Genomic DNA, 18,477 nt, shown 5'->3' on the forward strand with positions numbered 1-18,477 from the left:
AATATCTAATATCTAAATTTTTAGTGTATAATTTTGAAAAATACAATTTCAATAAGAATATAATGGCATATATGTATAAAATATATATGTAAGATATTTATGAAGAATGTATAAACTATATGCTGTATTATATTATATATATATGAATTGACTGGAGGCAGTTAAAGAAGTGATTAGACATTTATAGTTTTAAAGGCAAGTATTAGAAGACAAGATGTATTAAGAATTGAACTAACTTTCATTGTCAGGAAACTAGAAAAAAAAAAAGCAGAATATGCATGGAAAATGGAAATAGTAAACATTAGACAGAAATCATTGAAATAAATATTAATAGAAAAATAGGGAAAATCTGTGAATGCAGAAATAGCTTCTTTGAAAGTTTGATATAATTGATAAGCTCCTAGCAAGATGAGTTAAGAGAAATGTAATAGGAAAAACAAAATATCAACTGTTTGAAATTGAATTGAAATTCAATCAATTGAATTGAAAATGAAAAGACTGTCCTCACTGCATATTTTACTGATCTTAGGAAGATGAGAGAAAATGAACTTATGACAAGTATACTTGCCAACTAAAAGAAAATGGGCCACTGCTATGAAAAACATAACTTTCTCAAAACAGTAAGAAAAACAATGAAAAACAGGAATAACCTAATACTCCAGAAAAATGAGACTTCCCTGGTGGCTCAGATGGTAAAGCATCTGCCTGCAATGCGCGAGACCTGGGTTTAATCCCTGGGTTGGGAAGATCTCCTGGAGAAGAAAATGACATTCCACTCCAGTATTCTTGCCTGGAAAATCCCATGGGTGGAGGAGCCCGGTGGGCTACAGTCTGTGGCTTCACAGAGTCGGACACTACTGAGCGACTTCACTTTCTTTCCAGAACATTAATTCTTACATTTCTTCCCTTCCCAAAATGAAATTCTATTCTCATATAGCTTTGCAAATAAATTATATACTAAAGTTAATCAAGAAATAGCAGCTATCCTATATTAATACTTTCAGAGATGGCCAGAAATTATACTTCCCAAGTCATTTCATGCAGGCAGCATCGCTCTTACACCAGAATGAAGCAAGAGCATCTCAAGGAAAATAATGAGATCAATATCTCACATTAACACAAACACAGAATTCTGAACATAATAATAAGTTTGATTCTTTTGAATGTTTTCTTTTTGGATTATTTTCCTTGCTGTTATGGTTTATGAGGCAACTGCAGAGGAATGCTCAGTCTCAGGCTAATTATGTCCTACTGCTGCTGTTAAATCATTTCAGTCGTGTCCGACTTTGTGCGACCCCATAGATGGCCGGCCCACCGGGCTCCCCAGTCTCTGGGATTCTCCAGGCAAGGACACTGGAGTGGGTTGCCATTTCCTTCTCCATGTCCTACTACTTCCTTCATATTCATGAAGGATCATATTCATGATGCACAGCCTCCATCATATACAACCCACTACACAGGCCCTGTGCATTATGAGGTTTTCCAGCTGCTGAAAATAAGTGCTCTTTCTGGTTCAGTGTGAGCACCAAGGTATCTTCTGTCTAATCCATCTGGATAAGTCTTTCCCCAGGCTGATGTAGTCTCCTCAAAGGTATGAATAATTGAGGGAATGCTATCCAGATCTCCAGCATTTCCTTCCTCAGTCTCTCTGATTTTCTCTCACTGTATCCCAGGTCTATCAGTCTATCATTTGCAATATTCTATCATCTAGCCGCCTTTGTCTCCTCAGAGCCTCAACTTCATTTCTTACACTCAGGGGAACCATTCCACTCCACAGGGGGATCTTCCTGACCCAGGGATCGAAACCCAGTATCCTGATTGCAAGCTGATTCTTTACCATCTGAGCCCCAGGGATGCTCCAACTGTGATAAGTTTGGAATGCTATTCAGAAATGAACTGAACTGCTGACAAACAGTAATCTGTGTAAATTTCAAATGCATTCTACTGGGCACAAGAAGAGATATTTAAAAGACTAGATGTTAGACATGATCTCACATATAGAAAATCCAAAAATTGCATCAGAAATTATTAGAACTAATAGATAAATTCAAGAAGCTTGAAGGATACAAAATCAACAAACAAAAATTAGCTACATTTGCATATACTAACAATGATTATTGGAGATAATTTAATTTTAATTTTTTATATAATTGCATATACACTAGCATCAGAAAGAATAAAATACTTAGGTATCCATGTGAGGTGATGGATGCATAAATCAACTTCATTTTTGTATATAAAAAACTGACTTAAAACTCAGCACTCAAAAACCTTAGATCATGGCATCCAGTCGCATCACTTTATGGCAAATAGATGGGAGAAAAGTTGAAACAGTGACAGATTTTTTTTTTTCTTGAACTCAAAATCACTGTGGATAGTGACCGCAGGCAAGAAATTAAGACACTTGCTCCTTGGAAGAAAAGCTATGACAAACCCAGGCACTGTATTAAAAATCAGAGACATTACATTTTGAACAAAAGTCCTTAGAGTCAAAGCTATGGTTTTTCTAGTAGTCATATATGGATGTGGCAGTTGGACCATAAAGAAGGTGGAGAGTCAAAGAATTGATGCTGCCAAACTGTGGTGCTAGAGAGGACATTTGAATGTCCCTTGGACAGTAAGGAGATAAAATCAATCCTAAAGGCAATCAAACCTGATTATTTATTGAGGGACTGATGCTAAAGAGGAAGCTCCAATACTTTGGCCACATGATGTGAAGGGGCAACTCAATGTAAAAGACTCTGATGTTGGAAAAGACTGAGGGCAAGAAGAGAAAGGGGCAACAGAGGATGAGGTGTTTGGATGGCATCAATGACTCAATGGACATGAATTTGAGCAGACTCCTGGAGGTAGTGAAGGACAGGGAAGCCTGGAGTACTGTAGACCATGGGATCACTAAGAGTCAGACATGACTTAGAGACTGAAAAACAACAAAGATTATGAAATTGTACAAATTAACATACAACTCTAATTTATCAATTATATCTCAATAAAGTGGCGGGAGTTGGGGGGCTAGGGCATTCTCAGTTCAGTTCAGTTACTCAGTCATGTTCGACTCTGTGACCCCATGGACTACAGCATGCTGGGCTTCCTTGTCCATCACCAACTCCCAGAGCTTGCTTAAACTCATGTCCATAGACTCGGTGATGCCACACAATTTCCAATGAGTCAGTTCTTCACATCAGGTGGCCAAAGTATTGGAGTTTCAGCTTCAGCACCAGTCTTTCTATTGAATATTCAGGACTGATTTCCTTTACGATTGACTGGTTTGATCTCCTTGCAGTGCAAGAGACACTAAAAAGTCTTTTAAAGCACTACAGTTGAAAAGCATCAATTCTTCAGTGCTCAGCTTTCTTTAGGGTCCAACTCTCACATTATAGAAAAGACAAAGAATGGAAATAGATCAAGGTTTTCCAAGACCTGGAGTGAAAGAAGGAAGTGATACAAAGGGGTATGGGTAAATTTTTATTGATTTAAAATGATAATTTTAAGACATTCTGCATATTTATTGATATTGTATGTATTTGTCAATACTTGGAGAACTTTAACTAAAAAGGATGAATGATATACTATGAAGATTATATCTTATGTAAAAGATTAAATCTTACATAAGATTATATCTTATGTAAAAATGGAAACAAAAAGAATTCTTATGCTGAAACATCAGACAACTGGAAGATGTAATAGAAGACAAAATCCTATTCACAATAGTAGCAAAAAAAAAAGAAAGTAAAAATTTAAAACAATAGTAGTAAAATTCAAAAAGACTAAATCTACAAAGAACATAGAAAAAGAATTGTTAAGCGGAAATATCTACCCAGTTTACAGATAAGAATTGTCTTCTCTAAAGATATGTTTTTTGAATCAAATCTTACTGAAAATGCTATCTAAATGTAGCTTTTATCAGCCTACCTAATTGAATTTTAGCTTAAGACTGTAAGTATGGAAAAATAAGAGCTACCCTGGCAGCTCAGATGGTAAAGTCTGCCTGAAATGCTGGAGACTCGGGTTCAATCCCCGGGTTGGAAAGGTCCTCTTGAGAAGGGAATAGCTACCCTCTCAAGTTTTCTTGCTGAAGAATTCCATGGACAGAGGAGTCTGGCAAGCTACAGTCCATAGGGTCAAAAAGAGTCGGACAGGACTGAGTGACCAACGCGCGCGCGCGCACACACACACACACACGGAAGAATAAACATAGTTCTGATAAGGAATAGTAATGAATGACTCCTAGGCTTATGAGGCATCACAGTGCATTTTAAATCAAATGCAGTCAAGTAACAGGCTAAATGGTATATTAATAAAGAGATCACTGGCAATTCATAGCACCCTGTTTTTTGGTTTTTTTTATTCAATCACTTCACATTGTAGAATACAAAGTTGAAATATCAAGTCGTGAGGGAAAATAATTATGCATCTATACAAATGGCCATCATCAAAAATGATTAAAATGTAGTGCCTACTTAGTTCATTACATAAAAGTATATGGCTCATAATTTTAAACATTAAGTACAAAAAAAGACTTTAAAATGTTGAAAAATATGTTGATGTTTTAATAGGAAAGTTCTTTTAACAAGACAAAAAAATTGACAGATTTCATAATATAAATGTAAAAATAATTCTACATGACCCAAAGTATTTTGCACCATATAGAAACAAAAAATCAAATCAAGCAATGATAATTGGAAAAAAATAATAATCAACATGCATAGTAAATGGGATAACTTCCTTATTATCTAATTAAATCATGAAAATCAGTATCAAACAAGACCAGTAGTCAAATAAAATGCATAAAATGCATTCACTGACAAGCCATGAAAAGAAATACACGAGACTGAAAATATGAAGAGGTGCCCAAATTTGAATCTATTTATTTGCAATTAAAACATATGAAAGAAACATAATCTTATTAACCAGACTCTCATAATTAAAAATGTTTAGCCTTTACTGGTGGTTGACAATGTGGTCAAATATATATTTGCCAGAATGAGGGAAGTAGGGAATGTGATTGAAGTCATGGACGGCATTTTGTCAGTAAATATAAACATCAACCGTTTAAATACACATACTTATTGACTCAACAATTCCACTTCTAGGAACTCACATTTAGAAAATTTCATAAAGACTTTATTGCAGAATTACTTGTCAGAAGAAAACATGAAGATAATTGGATACATTAATTTTAATGTATGGTATACAAGTGCCTTGAATAGACATAGTAGTAAAATACACATGTATACACAGAGACATAATCACAAACACATATATGAAAACATATGTGTTTGTGCAATGATTTTCACTTGAAGAAACATAGGAATAGAGTAACTACATCTGAAACAACTGGGAGAATCTAGATTGGGATGGGAAAGAGGTTTATCCTACCTATTCCATTTTGCATGGATTCTAATTTTCATATTTACTGTTATCCATTATATCTTTTGTTTCTTAAAGTGTAAAAGAATAAATTAAAATGTCCTATGTAACACAAATGAAATTGAATAAAGAGAATGCTCTATATAATGTGAAATATTCTATCTGGTGCAATACAAAAATAAAGATAAATTAAGGCTCTAAGAATAAAACTAAAAATGGGAAAATAATAAAAAGTAAATATAGAAGTTAAGTAAATTTTAGTGGAACTGTATAAGAATTTAGTTGATTAGTCCATTGCATCTTATTTAGTGAGTTTTTGTTGTAAATGCATTCTACCTTACTAGGTGCAGTGTTGAAACAAACAATATAGAGCTTACATTCTAGCAGGGAAATGGTTACTAATAGCACAAATACATAGTACACTCTTTAACAACAGCTACCATAAATCTTCAAGAAAGTGAAAGTTTCCATCAGATTTTTTAAAACTTCTGCATTCCAAAACAATTGGCCTTAATGGTAAATCAATCTCTTCAAATTGGATTTACCAATTGATATGATAATTTTTTCTCAAAAGCCTCTTCATGGCGTTATTCAACTCAGAATTTCTTAGACTGTAGATTAATGGGTTCAACATGGGAGTTATAATTGCATAAAACACACTCAATGATTTGTCAATGGGGAATGTCTTAGCAGGTCTTGCATACATGAAGATACAGGGAACAAAGAAGCAGACAACAACAGTGATGTGGGAACCACAGGTCTGGAGGGCTTTCCACCTCCCTTCCTGACTCAGGTTCTTCAGAGAGTGCAGGATGACTCCATAGGAGATGAGTAAGAGCAAAAAAAAAATAATGCACATCAGTCCACCATTGGCCACAACTAAGATGCCAATGACATAGGTGTTAGTACAGGCCAGCTTCAATAAGGGGAACATGTCACATGAAAAGTGATCAATGACGTTGGGGCCACAGAACGGGAGCCCATAAACGGTACTAAGTTGAATTACTGAGTGCAGGAAACCTCCAGAACAGGACACCACCAGCAGCACAATACACGTCCTCTGCCTCATGATCACCAAATAATGCAGGGGCTTACAGATGGCCACATACCGGTCATAGGCCATCACCAGCAGAAGGATGATCTCTGATCCACCTAAAAGGTGCTCAGTAAAAAGCTGGATCATACAGGATTGGAAAGATATGGTATTTTCCCCAAGGAGCAAGTCTGAAATCAATCTGGGGGAAATTGAAGAGGAATAAATTAAATCTATAAAAGATAAACAAGCAAGAAAAAAGTACATTGGTGAGTTCAGGGTTTTACTGACAGTTATAGTCACAACAATGAGCAGGTTTCCCACCACGGTCAAAATGTAGAAGAATAAGAACATAACCAAAAGCACTTTCTGCTCCTCTGGATTCTGTGTGAGGCCAAGTAGGATAAAGTAAGTTACATTGTTCCTTGGTTCCATCCGGGCTGAACAGGAGCTGAGTTCACGTGTTAAAAGCAGTTCACCTACAAAATAGGGGGACATTTTTTAAATGCATAAGTTTTATCTTTTTCATTCATTCACCTAAAATATGTTTGGAATATCTACTTGTGTCCAATGTCAGTGATGGGTCAGTTTTCATTCCAATCCCAAAGAAAGGAAATGCCAAAGAATGTTCAAACTACTGCACAATTACACTAATTTCACACCTAGCAAAGTCATGTTCAAAATTTTCCAAGTCAGGCTTCAACAGTACATGAAAAATGAACTTCCAGCTGTTCAAGTGGATTTAGAAAAGACAGAAGAATATTCCATGGTGTATATGTACCACAGCTTCCTTATCCATTCATCTGCTGATGGGCATCTAGGTTGCTTCCATGTCTTGGCTATTATAAACAGTGCTGCGATGAACATTGGGGTGCACGTGTCTCAGAGCTGGTTTCCTCAGTGTGTATACCAAGAAATGGAATTTAGAAAGATGGTAACGATAACCCTATATGCAATACAGAAAAAGAGACACAGAAGTACAGAACAGACTTTTGAACTCTGTGGGAGAAGGTGAGGGTGGGATGTTTCAAAAGAACAGCATGTATATTATCTATGGTGAAACAGATCACCAGCCCAGGTGGGATGCATGAGACGAGTGCTCGGGCCTGGTGCACTGGGAGGACCCAGAGGAGTCGGGTGGAGAGGGAGGTGGGAGGGGGGATTGGGATGGGGAATACGTGTAACTCCATGGCTGATTCATGTCAATGTATGACAAAATCCACTGAAATGTTATGAAGTAATTAGCCTCCAACTAATAACAAAATTTAAAAAATTAAAAAAAAAAAAATAAAAGCTTTAAACCATTTAAAAAGAAAAGATAAGAAAAAGAAAAGACAGAGGAACCAGAAATAAAATTGCTAACATCAGTTGGATCATTGAAAAAGCAAGAGAGTTCCAGAAAATCATCTACCTCTGCTTTATTGACTACACCAAAGACTTCGACTGTGTGGATCACAACGAACTGTGGAAAATTCTTCAAGTGATGGGAATTCCAGATCATCTTAATGGACTCTTGAGAAATCGGTATGCAGGTCAAGAAGCAACAGTTAAAACTGGACATGGAACAACAGAATGGTCCCAAATAGGGAAAGGAGTATGTCAAGGCTGTATATTGTCACTGTGCTTATTTAAATTATATGCAGAGTACATTATGCAAAATTCCAGGCTATATGAAGCACAAGCTGGAATCAAGATTGTTGGGAGAAATATCAATAACCTCAGATACATAGATGGCACCACCCCTATGGCAGAAAGTGAAGAAGTATTAAAAAGAGCCTCTTAAAGAAAGTGAAAGAGGAGAGTGAAAAAGTTAGTTTAAAACTCAACATTCAGAAAATTAAAATTGTGTAAGGAGATCCAACCAGTCCATCCTAAAGGAAATCAGTATTGAATATTCATTGGAAGGACTGATGCTGAAGCTGAAACTCCAATACATTGGCCACCTGATGTGAAGAGCTGACTCATTTGAAAAGACCCTGATGTTGGGAAAGATTGAAGATGGGAGGAGAAGGGGACAACAGAAGATGAGATGATTGGATATCATCACCGACTCAATGGACATGAGTTTGAGCAAACTCCGGGAGTTGGTGGTGGACAGGGAGGCCTGATGTGCTGCAGTCCATGGGGTCGCATAGTGTTGGACACGACTGAGCAACTGAACTGAACTGAACTGAATTGAACTGAAGATCACAGCATCCAGTCTTATCACTTCATGGCAAATAGATGGAGAAACGATGGAAACAGTGAGACACCTTATTTTCCTGGGCTCTAAAAATCACTGCAGATGGTGACTGCTGCCATGAAATTAAAGACGAAGACAAGTTATTACCTAGCTAGACAGCATAATGAAAACATTTGCCAACAAAGGTACATCTAGTCAAAGGCTATATTTTTTCCAGTAGTCATGTATGGATGTGAGAGTTGGACTATAAAGAAAGCTGAGTGCCAAAGAATTGATGCTTTTGAACTGTGGTTTTGGAGAAGACCCTTGAGAGTCCTTTGGACTGCAGCAAGAAGATCTAACCAATCAATCTTAAAGGATATCAGTCCTGAATATTCATTGGAAGTATTGATGCTGAATCTGATTTGGGGAAAGATTGAAGGCAGGAGGAGAAGGGGATGGCAAAGGATGAGATTGTTCGATGACATCACTGATGCAATGGACAGGATTTTGAGCAAGCTCCGGGAGAAGGTGATGAACAGGAAAGCCTGGTATGCTGCAGTCCATGGGGTCACAAAGAGTTGGACATGACAGAGTAACTAAACTGAATTGAACTGAACTGTGTCATAGATAATCTTATCACCAAGTAGTATAACGCATAGTTCACTACCTTCAGTGATATGATATAGCAAGGAATAAGAAAATTCCAGACCAATATAATACCATTATAATACCATTCACACAAGCTAAGAGTCACACAAGCTAGGAATATATCAAGCTGAATTCAGAGAAACCTTCCTAGAGGAAACAATGCTTTCAGTGAGTTCTAAAGGAAAAATGAACGAAAGAAAACAGGAAGTGCATTCTTAAAAAGGCATACTTATAAAGTCACAGAGTTTAGTATTTGAGACCATTTATACTAATTTGCACATCCATTGTGAGTAGCTCAAACTATAAACAGAACATTGCTGTTGTTTAGTAGCTAAGTTGCCCCAACTCTTTGTGGCCCCATGAACTGCAGCAAGCCAGGCTTCTCTGTCAATCATTATCTCCCTGAGTTTCTCAAACTCATATCCATTGAGTCAGTGATGCAATCCAACCATTTCATTTTATGCCACTCCCCACATTCTTGCTCTCAATTTTTCCCAGCATCAGGGCCTTTTCCAATGAGTCATCTCTTTGCTAAGAGTCATCTCTTAGCCACAATATTGGAGCTTCAGCCTTAGCATCAGCCCTTCCAATAAATATTCAGGACTGATTTCCATTAGGAATGATTGGTTTGATCTCCTTGCTGTCCAAGGGATTCGCAAGAGTCTTCTCCAGCACTGCAATTTGATAGCATCCATTCTTTGGTGTTCAGCCATCTTTACAGTCCAACTGTCACATCCATACATGACTACTGGAAAAACCATAGCTTTGATTGTGTGGAACTTTGTCTGCAAAAAGTGATATCTCTGCTTTTGAAAACACTGTCTAGGTTTGATATAGCTATTCTTCCGAAGAGCAAGTGTCTTTTAATTACTGTCCTTAATTGTCTCAAGTCACATTGAGAATCCTTAAGGTCTTTAGGTAGATATTCCTCCTTTTCTAGACAAATAAATGTTAGAGTACTCCAGTGTTTTATCTCAAGCACTTATCTCCCCACTTATTTCTAACCTTGTGTGGGGAACATCTCCAATTTAGTACACCAACAGTTGGATGCCAATTTAGTAAATATAAAAATACATGTTAAAACTTCCACAAGAGGTGTTTCCCATCTCATTAAATTGTACCACCTTCCATGAAATTGCTCAGATTAAAAACCTCACAATGTTCTTCACTCCCTTACTGTTGTCATATTATTTATTGATCCCTTAAACAAAAATCCTTTTGTCTCTCCTTTCAAAATATATCACAAGTCAGATCATTTCCTAACTGCCCTGCTCCTGCTTTTTTCTCTGTGCAAAGAAATAGCTTCCTGCCCACATTTTTCAACTTTTATTTTAATGTCAAAAACTTGTTCCCCTAAAGCAGCCCATATGATCCTCTTTAATTTTCTTCTGATTATATCACTCCATTTCTTAAAACGACTACAGTGGACTCTTATCACACCTTCACAATTCAGTATATCACAGGTAAATTTTGGTATCAAGAAATTCAGTCCCCATTTCACAGTTGAAGAAGCTAAGGCTCAGAACATATAATTAATTTTACCACATTTTAAGTGACAAAACTAGAATTGAATCTAAGTTTGATTTATTTCAGAGAAATTTAATTTCTTACAAAATAAATTTGCACATTGGCAAAGTCTGTTTTTCCCTTTTTTCTGTTAGTCTTACCTTCTGGAGGCTTGCTCACAAAATGAAGGAAGACAATTTAACTCACTCGCAGGAACCTGAAATTCCTCTTTCATCCAGTTTGATACTGGAAGGCAAAAGACTGCATCATTACTTGAGATTATATTTTATTTCATTTGACAGTCTGTCCATTTTCTCCATAAATTTTTATGATTATTCAGAAGATTGTTGTTATTTGCACTGTAATTAAAAAAAAAAAGAAAATTCCATGGTGCATACACATACACAATACCAGCTAGAAATCACTTATCAAAAAGACAAGCAAACCTTTTGTTGATATAGGAAGATAGCAACTGGCATTTGCAGGTAAATTGTCTCTAGTAACTTCTTTTCCTACTAACATTAAAATAGAAAATTTTCATTTAATTGTTTGATCCTTCGCATTATATCATGTTGTAGGGCCAGACTCACTAACTTGGGGGTTTGAGAGTAATTTTTCTGCTTTTTCTCTTTCAATGTAATGCTTGAAGCCTAACAAAAGAATTCCTAAAATATTTTTATCAGTTCTTAAAAGGATGACATATTTTTCCTGATATTGGCAGAATCACTGAATGTTTTATCCCTTCTAGCCACATTTATCATTATGTCTTAGTATTGGAATGTGTCCAAGACTAATTCTTACTTAAGTAATTACACTGGGATTTTCCACAAAGCATTAACAGTATGTGTACATGAAAAGCTATTAACTCAAAAACATAATTAGGATAAAAAAGTGTAACATAGAGCTACAGAAAAGTAGCTTTAGAACCATTATGAAGTTGTTGCAACTCAAGAATGAAATATCTATTTCACTTATGATAATATACATGTTTCAATGCTATTCTCTCAAATCATCCCACCCTCATCTTCTCCCATAGAGTCCAAAATTCTGTTCTTTACATCTGTGTCTCTTTTTTTGTCTCACATATAGGGTCATCATTACTATCTTTCTAAATTATATATATATACATTAACGTACTATATTGGTGTTTTTCTTTCTGACTTACTCACTCTCTATAATAGGCTGCAGTTTCATCCACCTCATTAGAACTGATTCAAATGCATTCTTTTTAATAGCTGAGTAATATTCCATGGTGTATATGTACCACAGCTTTCTTATCCATTCGTCTGCTGATGGACATCTAGGTTGCTTCCATGTCCTGGCTATTATAAACAGTGCTGTGATGAACACTGGGGTGCACGTGTGTCAGGGAACGTTTAACAGGAGTATTCCTGTGTGCTGTTTTTCATAAATTCTCTGTTCCATATCAGTTCCTGGCAACAAGAATGAGTGGAATGGCTCCTAGGACTGAGGTCATAAGATGAAACACATGCTTGGATTTCCTTCAGTAAACATTCTCTTTACAACAAAACTGCTTACTCATGGCCCTCTTTCTTGAGATATGGACTGTCTTCTGACTTTATGACCATTGTTAATTCCTTGTTCCCTTGATAACGGTTGCTGTAAGTTTGGTTTTCTGATCTTTATCATTGTCAAAAGAAATTCCTTGTACAACAGTCTATATATACTCACAGCAAGATCCTTAAAGCACCCTTGCTCCATCAAAGCTTGGGTCCCCGCATCTCTCTCTCTCTCTCTCTCTCTCTCTCTCTCTTTCCCTCTCACCCTCTGGCTAATTCTCTGGAGCATGGAAACCTGCTGAGCTCACTCTCCTGCCCTGGATTTCAAGACCTCTTTGAGAGAGTGCCCTGTGCTTCCGTGAGTAGTACAAGCCTTGTCCTAGGGCTTTATTGGTTCTTTGCATAACCCAGAAAATATTAGCTTCTTTCTCTTCCACTTTGTTATCATCAACTCTGGACCACCAGGTTCCAGTCCATTAAAAGACCCCAACAAGTGGAGTCTGAAACGGGACCTGATATACGTGGCATTGCAGAAGGAGTGATTCAGGACCTATTGAGATCGGGACTTATTGAGGTCGGTAAGTACTAAGACATGGGTCTTAGTAAGTACTTTTTACTTAGTAAGTACTTAGTAAGTACTAAGACATGGGTCTTAGATGGAAAGTCCCATCATTTCTCTACTTTACTTCACCATTTGTTTAAAGTTCAGAGACTTTTGGTTTCGCGCCAACGAATAGAGGCTTGCCTTTAAACAGTGGTTGAATGTAATACTTGGTTCCCTAATAAAGAGAGTTTTGATTTAGAATTCTGGCATCAGATCAAAAAAAATGTTGAACGAGCTGCTAGATGGAAAAAAAAATTTCCAGTTGATTTCTGGCCCCTGTGGGCTCTCATTAAAGCTGTAATTCTGCCATTTCAAGGTAATCCTAGCCCTCCCAATATTTGACAACAGACAGAACATTTATTACATGAATATAAATTAGATGATAAAACTTTACAAAAGGTCCAATTAGAACAATATAAAATATTTCAGAATTTTCCAACAAGCCCTGCCTTGGCTGCGCCAAATGCTCCTTCTCTGCTAGCAGGCATGAATCCAAAAGTCTCTCCTTTGCTAGAACCTAAGGTTAAAGTATCTGCCTAGAAAGCAAATTACCCGGGTTCGATCCCTGAGTTGGGAAGATCCCCTGGAGAAGGCAATGGCACCCCACTCCAGTACACTTGCCTGGAGAATCCCATGGAGGGAGGAGCCTGGTAGGCTACAGTCCATGGGGTCTCAAAGAGTCAGACACGACTGAGCGACTTCACTTCACTTCACTAATGATTCTGACAACGACTCTCCTGAGACATTTTTTGACACCAAAACTGGCAATACTTTTCTAGATAATAATGATAAGTGATAGTACAGACTCATAGTTTTAAAGAAATCGGCATTTACTTGCTCTCCTTTGCGACATAGGCTCTCTGAATTGTTGACCTTGCAAGTCTCTAGAGCCAATGGTTTTCCAGCTTTCCAGTTTTAAAAAAATCCTGATGCTCAAGGACACATAATACCTCAATATAAAGATATTAACTTCCTTCACATACAACAAATGAAAAAGGCTATAACATTTTATGGCCCACATTCTTTTCCTAAAGAGCTTCTGAAAGGCTTTGGCATCTTCTATTGGAAACTTTATTCCCTATGATTGGCGAATTTTAGTAAAAGCACTCCTTAAACCAAGAGAATAACTAAGAATGGACAAATAAAGTGATAAATACAGAAAGTGTAAAAAGGTTTGTAGAAAGAGAAACAAAAAAAAATACTTATATGTGTGATACATTTTATGAAAGAAAACTATAATAATTATATAATAATAATATTATATATTATATAATATATAATTATAAGAATACATTATATCATATTATACATATTGTATTATATTAATATATAAATATAAATATATTACATATAAGCTAATATATTATATTATGGTTATAATTTGCATACTTATATATTATAATATAATATCATTTTATATAATAATTGTATTATTATTATAAATTATATATTCATTAATTTAGATATAAAAATATAATTATAATACAATTTCAACTTGCAATTATTAATAAATCAATATTAATTAATCAGTCATTAAATTATATTAAATGTATAATATATAGTACATATTATATTACATATAATATTTATATATATTATATATTTATATTACATTATGCTATATATTATGTATATATTATATATCATTATGTATATATGTGTGTGTGTGTGTGTATATATATATATGTATGTATGTATATACTCTTTGCCCACAAAGTCCAAAAGTCTGTTCTTTACATCTGTGTCTCTTTTGCTGCCTTGCATAGAGGGTCTCTGTTTTTCCCTGTTTTATTAATTGCTATGGCCTTAGTACAGTTCTTGACAATAAATAGGTTAACTTTAGTTTAAAATTAGTAACTAGATGAATGGTTAATTATTTCATCTAAATTGATGGTAGATTTTTATATATCTAACCAAACTTCAAGAATGAATAATTTAGAACTGAATAAAAAGAAAGAAAAACTTGCTGTGGCATATCAGGATATGCATATTTATAAATATAATACAAATATACATAATTTTATATATAGTATATAAATATATAGTATATATATTTTATATATAATTATTTAATAATATATAAATATATAATTATAAATATATGTAATATTTATAATAATATATAGATTATATATAATAATTATATTTTAATATAAAAACATTTAAGATACAAAGATAAAAATTAATATATAAAATTATAGTATAATTATATATTTGCAATTATATTTATAGCTATAATTATTAATATAAATTACAATTACTACTAATAAATTATTCATAATTATCATATATTAATTAATATATTATATAGCATACTATGCATTATATATATAATAACATATATTATATATTAACATAATTATTAATCACATGTATTATTCTAAACATTAATTAATATGTAATTATGTTATGTATTATATAATTATATAATATTATATAATTATACACTTATATGATAGATATTGCATAATTATTAATAAATATAATTTTGTATATTATTATATATTTTATACGTGTATTAATTATAATATAATATATTATTATACATAATATGTAATATAGTAATATTACATATTATATATAGATATAATATGTAATATAGTAATATTACATATTATATATAACAATAATAATGTAATTAAATATAATGCAATATAACTAAATATGTGACAATATAAAAATTTATAATATAAATAATTCATAATATAAATTAAATATAATATAATTACAATAAAAATATGATGTTGATAGTAATATATAATTATGAACAATAATTAGATATTATATATAATTATATATTATATTATTATAAAGTATTAATGATATAATTGTATATTTATATTATAAATATATAGTTATAAATTTATAAAATAAATTTTTAAGTTAAATTCATATTTATTGATATGTATATAAACAAATATATATTGTTTATTATATATGCTGTATATAATATATTGTACTATATGTTATATATTATATGATATATGTTATATGTATTATAATATTGCATAACATTATATATAATATATTTTAATATTAATAAATATATACAATATATGTATATAACTATCACAGAATATAATATATATTATAGTAATGTGTTATATATAATATAATATATAATGTTATTTAATTATATATTTGTATTTTTAATTTATTTTTATATTTATAATTTATATTTTATATAAATATTTATATATATTTCACATATATTTATATTTCATATATTTATATTCATACATTTTATATTTATATTTTACATATATATCACATATGCAAATATATAATATATAATATAAATATAATGTATGAATAATAGATGTATATGATATATAATACATATGATGTATGTTAGAAAAATACTTTTATAATAATAGAAAAAAACTTAAGCAAGGATTCAAAACCTTTTTATGATGAAAACTGAAAAATGCTGCTGAAAGATATTACATAAGACACACATTGACAAAAAACATTCATGAATTGGAATATTGAGGTGTCAATACTACCAAAATGGATCTACATAGTCAAGTCAATCCTTTTTAAAATTTCAAAAATGTTGTTTAAAGCATTAGAAAAATCCATATTGATATTTATGTGAAATCTCAAGAGAATCCAAATAGCCAAACAAGAGGAACAAATTTAAGGGTTTCCTACTACTGATTCTAAAACATACTACAGAATGGTGTTAATCAAAGCAGTGTGGGTCTAGCATAAAGACATACACAAAGGAGGAAGTGGCAAACACGGCAGCTTAGAAAGACCCTGAGCTCACTTCCTCCCATGGGGACACCAAAATTACAACCGTTTGCAGAGAAACTACTGATGAGATCAACTTGAAGACTAGAAGAAAAGTTCCTGTACAGCAAAAGGATAGGAATACTCAAGAGAAGACACAGGATAGTAAGACCCTTATTCCCAAGTGGGTGGCCCACAAATGGTAGGATAACTGCAATTGCTGAGATTCTACCTAAGAAATCAGGGGTCCAAGATTCACATCTAGCTCCACAGACAATAAGACAATAAGCCCTGCACCAGGATGACTAACTTCCAAAATATTACAGCACTCTTGATCCAAATGACATATTAAATTGTGTTTCAATATATTAACATTAATAACATTTGGAAAACTGAAATAATGTATTTACCTTTCACAAAAACATCTTTATGAGAAAAGCCCTGCAGGAAAAATGCAAGTCTTTTAAAAACTCCTAAGTAGATATATATCATGTTCAGGAATTAGAAAACTCAATCATGTTAAAAAGCTATTCATTCTTAGGCCATCTATAGACTCAACTCAATCATAATAAAAACTCTGATCCTGCCCTTTAGAGATGTGGACAATTGTGTTTCCCAGAAATGAACACAACAGTATCTCCCATTCCATGTGCTCTTACACAATGTGACTGCCACTTTACCATCAAACAATGTCATCCATTTCTCCACCACCTCAAGTCTGGACAGGATATGTGATCACTTTAAGTAACAGAGGATGGTGAAAATGGGAGCAAGCTAATTTTCGAAATAGCTCTTAACTGGCATGACTTTCTCCTCAGTAGACTTTCTTCTACTTTCTTCCTCTGGGTTCCCTGAGCCCTGTGTCAAAAGTCTGATGTTCTACTGAAGAGAACTTGCTGACCTGCATCTTAAATGGATAGGGGGAGGAACCACATGAGTCCCTTCCATCCATCACTTCCAAGATACCACACATGTGAATTAAATTGTCTTGCGTCCTACAGGACATTATGAGATGAATAACACAGAGTGACTTCAGTCCATGCCACCTGAAGCAGAAGAAATATCCGGCCAATATCTGCCTGAATTGCTGGCCCACAAATTTTGAGATAAATAAAACGACTGTTTTAAGTAAAAAAAGAATGTAGAGTCTCATGTGTGTAGCAAAAGATAATCAGAGCAAAAAGGGGAACCTGGAAATGTAACGCTTCCATAACAAAAATTTAAAGCATATGGCATTGTCTTTGGTAGCAGGACACCGATGGCAGCTGGAAGGGCTTTGAAGATCTGTTTGTAATTAAAGGCTTTAAGAGTTTGTAATTAAAGGCTTAAAAGGAACTGTTATCTTGTCCTGGAAAAGTTTGACAATACCAACACCAATAGTAACTAGAAAAAAGAAAATACACTTGAGTGAATACGTATTTTGATTAAGATAGCCAACTAGAGTATTGCAAGTGCCACTTGTTTCTTTTATCAGTGATAAATGGGCTTCCCAGGTGGCTCACTGGTGAAAAAAAAAAAAAAAAAAAATATCCACCTGCCAATGCAGGAGGTGCAGGTTCTTTTCCTAGGTTGCGAAGATGCCCTGGAGGAGGAAATGGCAACCCACTCCAGTATTCTTGCCTGAAGAACCCCGTGGACAGAGGAGACTGGAGGGTTCTTGGGGTCATAAAGTGCGGAACATGACTGAACATGCATGCACATTGTGATAAATAATGGATACCAACAGTGATGCGTCAAAAAAGTCACCATTAAGTTTTCAAGCAGAATTCAGAAAAATCATAAAAGAGCCTGAACTTACTGTTTCCTGCAAATGAAACTGGTTCACATTCTCAGCAGATCCAAAGAGGAACACTCTCTCAGAATTAGAAATGGCATCATAATAACTGTGATCTCAATG

At 34.1% G+C, this 18,477-nt stretch overlaps 1 protein-coding gene across 1 annotated transcript; it reads right to left on the reverse strand.

Annotated features, from left to right (window-relative positions):
• Window positions 1-5,911: 5,911 nt before the first annotated feature.
• Window positions 5,912-6,838, reverse strand: LOC136167429 (putative olfactory receptor 4A4). Its single transcript, XM_065935011.1, has one exon. It carries the CDS (start codon window positions 6,836-6,838, stop codon window positions 5,912-5,914), a length of 927 nt encoding a protein of 308 aa, XP_065791083.1.
• Window positions 6,839-18,477: the final 11,639 nt, after the last annotated feature.

Source organism: Muntiacus reevesi, chromosome 4 (assembly GCF_963930625.1).
Source record: "Muntiacus reevesi chromosome 4, mMunRee1.1, whole genome shotgun sequence".
Lineage (NCBI taxonomy): Eukaryota > Metazoa > Chordata > Mammalia > Artiodactyla > Cervidae > Muntiacus > Muntiacus reevesi.

What these genes read in the sequence shown, in the direction of transcription:
- LOC136167429 (XM_065935011.1), bottom strand. Translation starts at nt 6,838, where the DNA reads ATGGAACCAAGGAACAATGTAACTTACTTTATCCTACTTGGCCTCACA.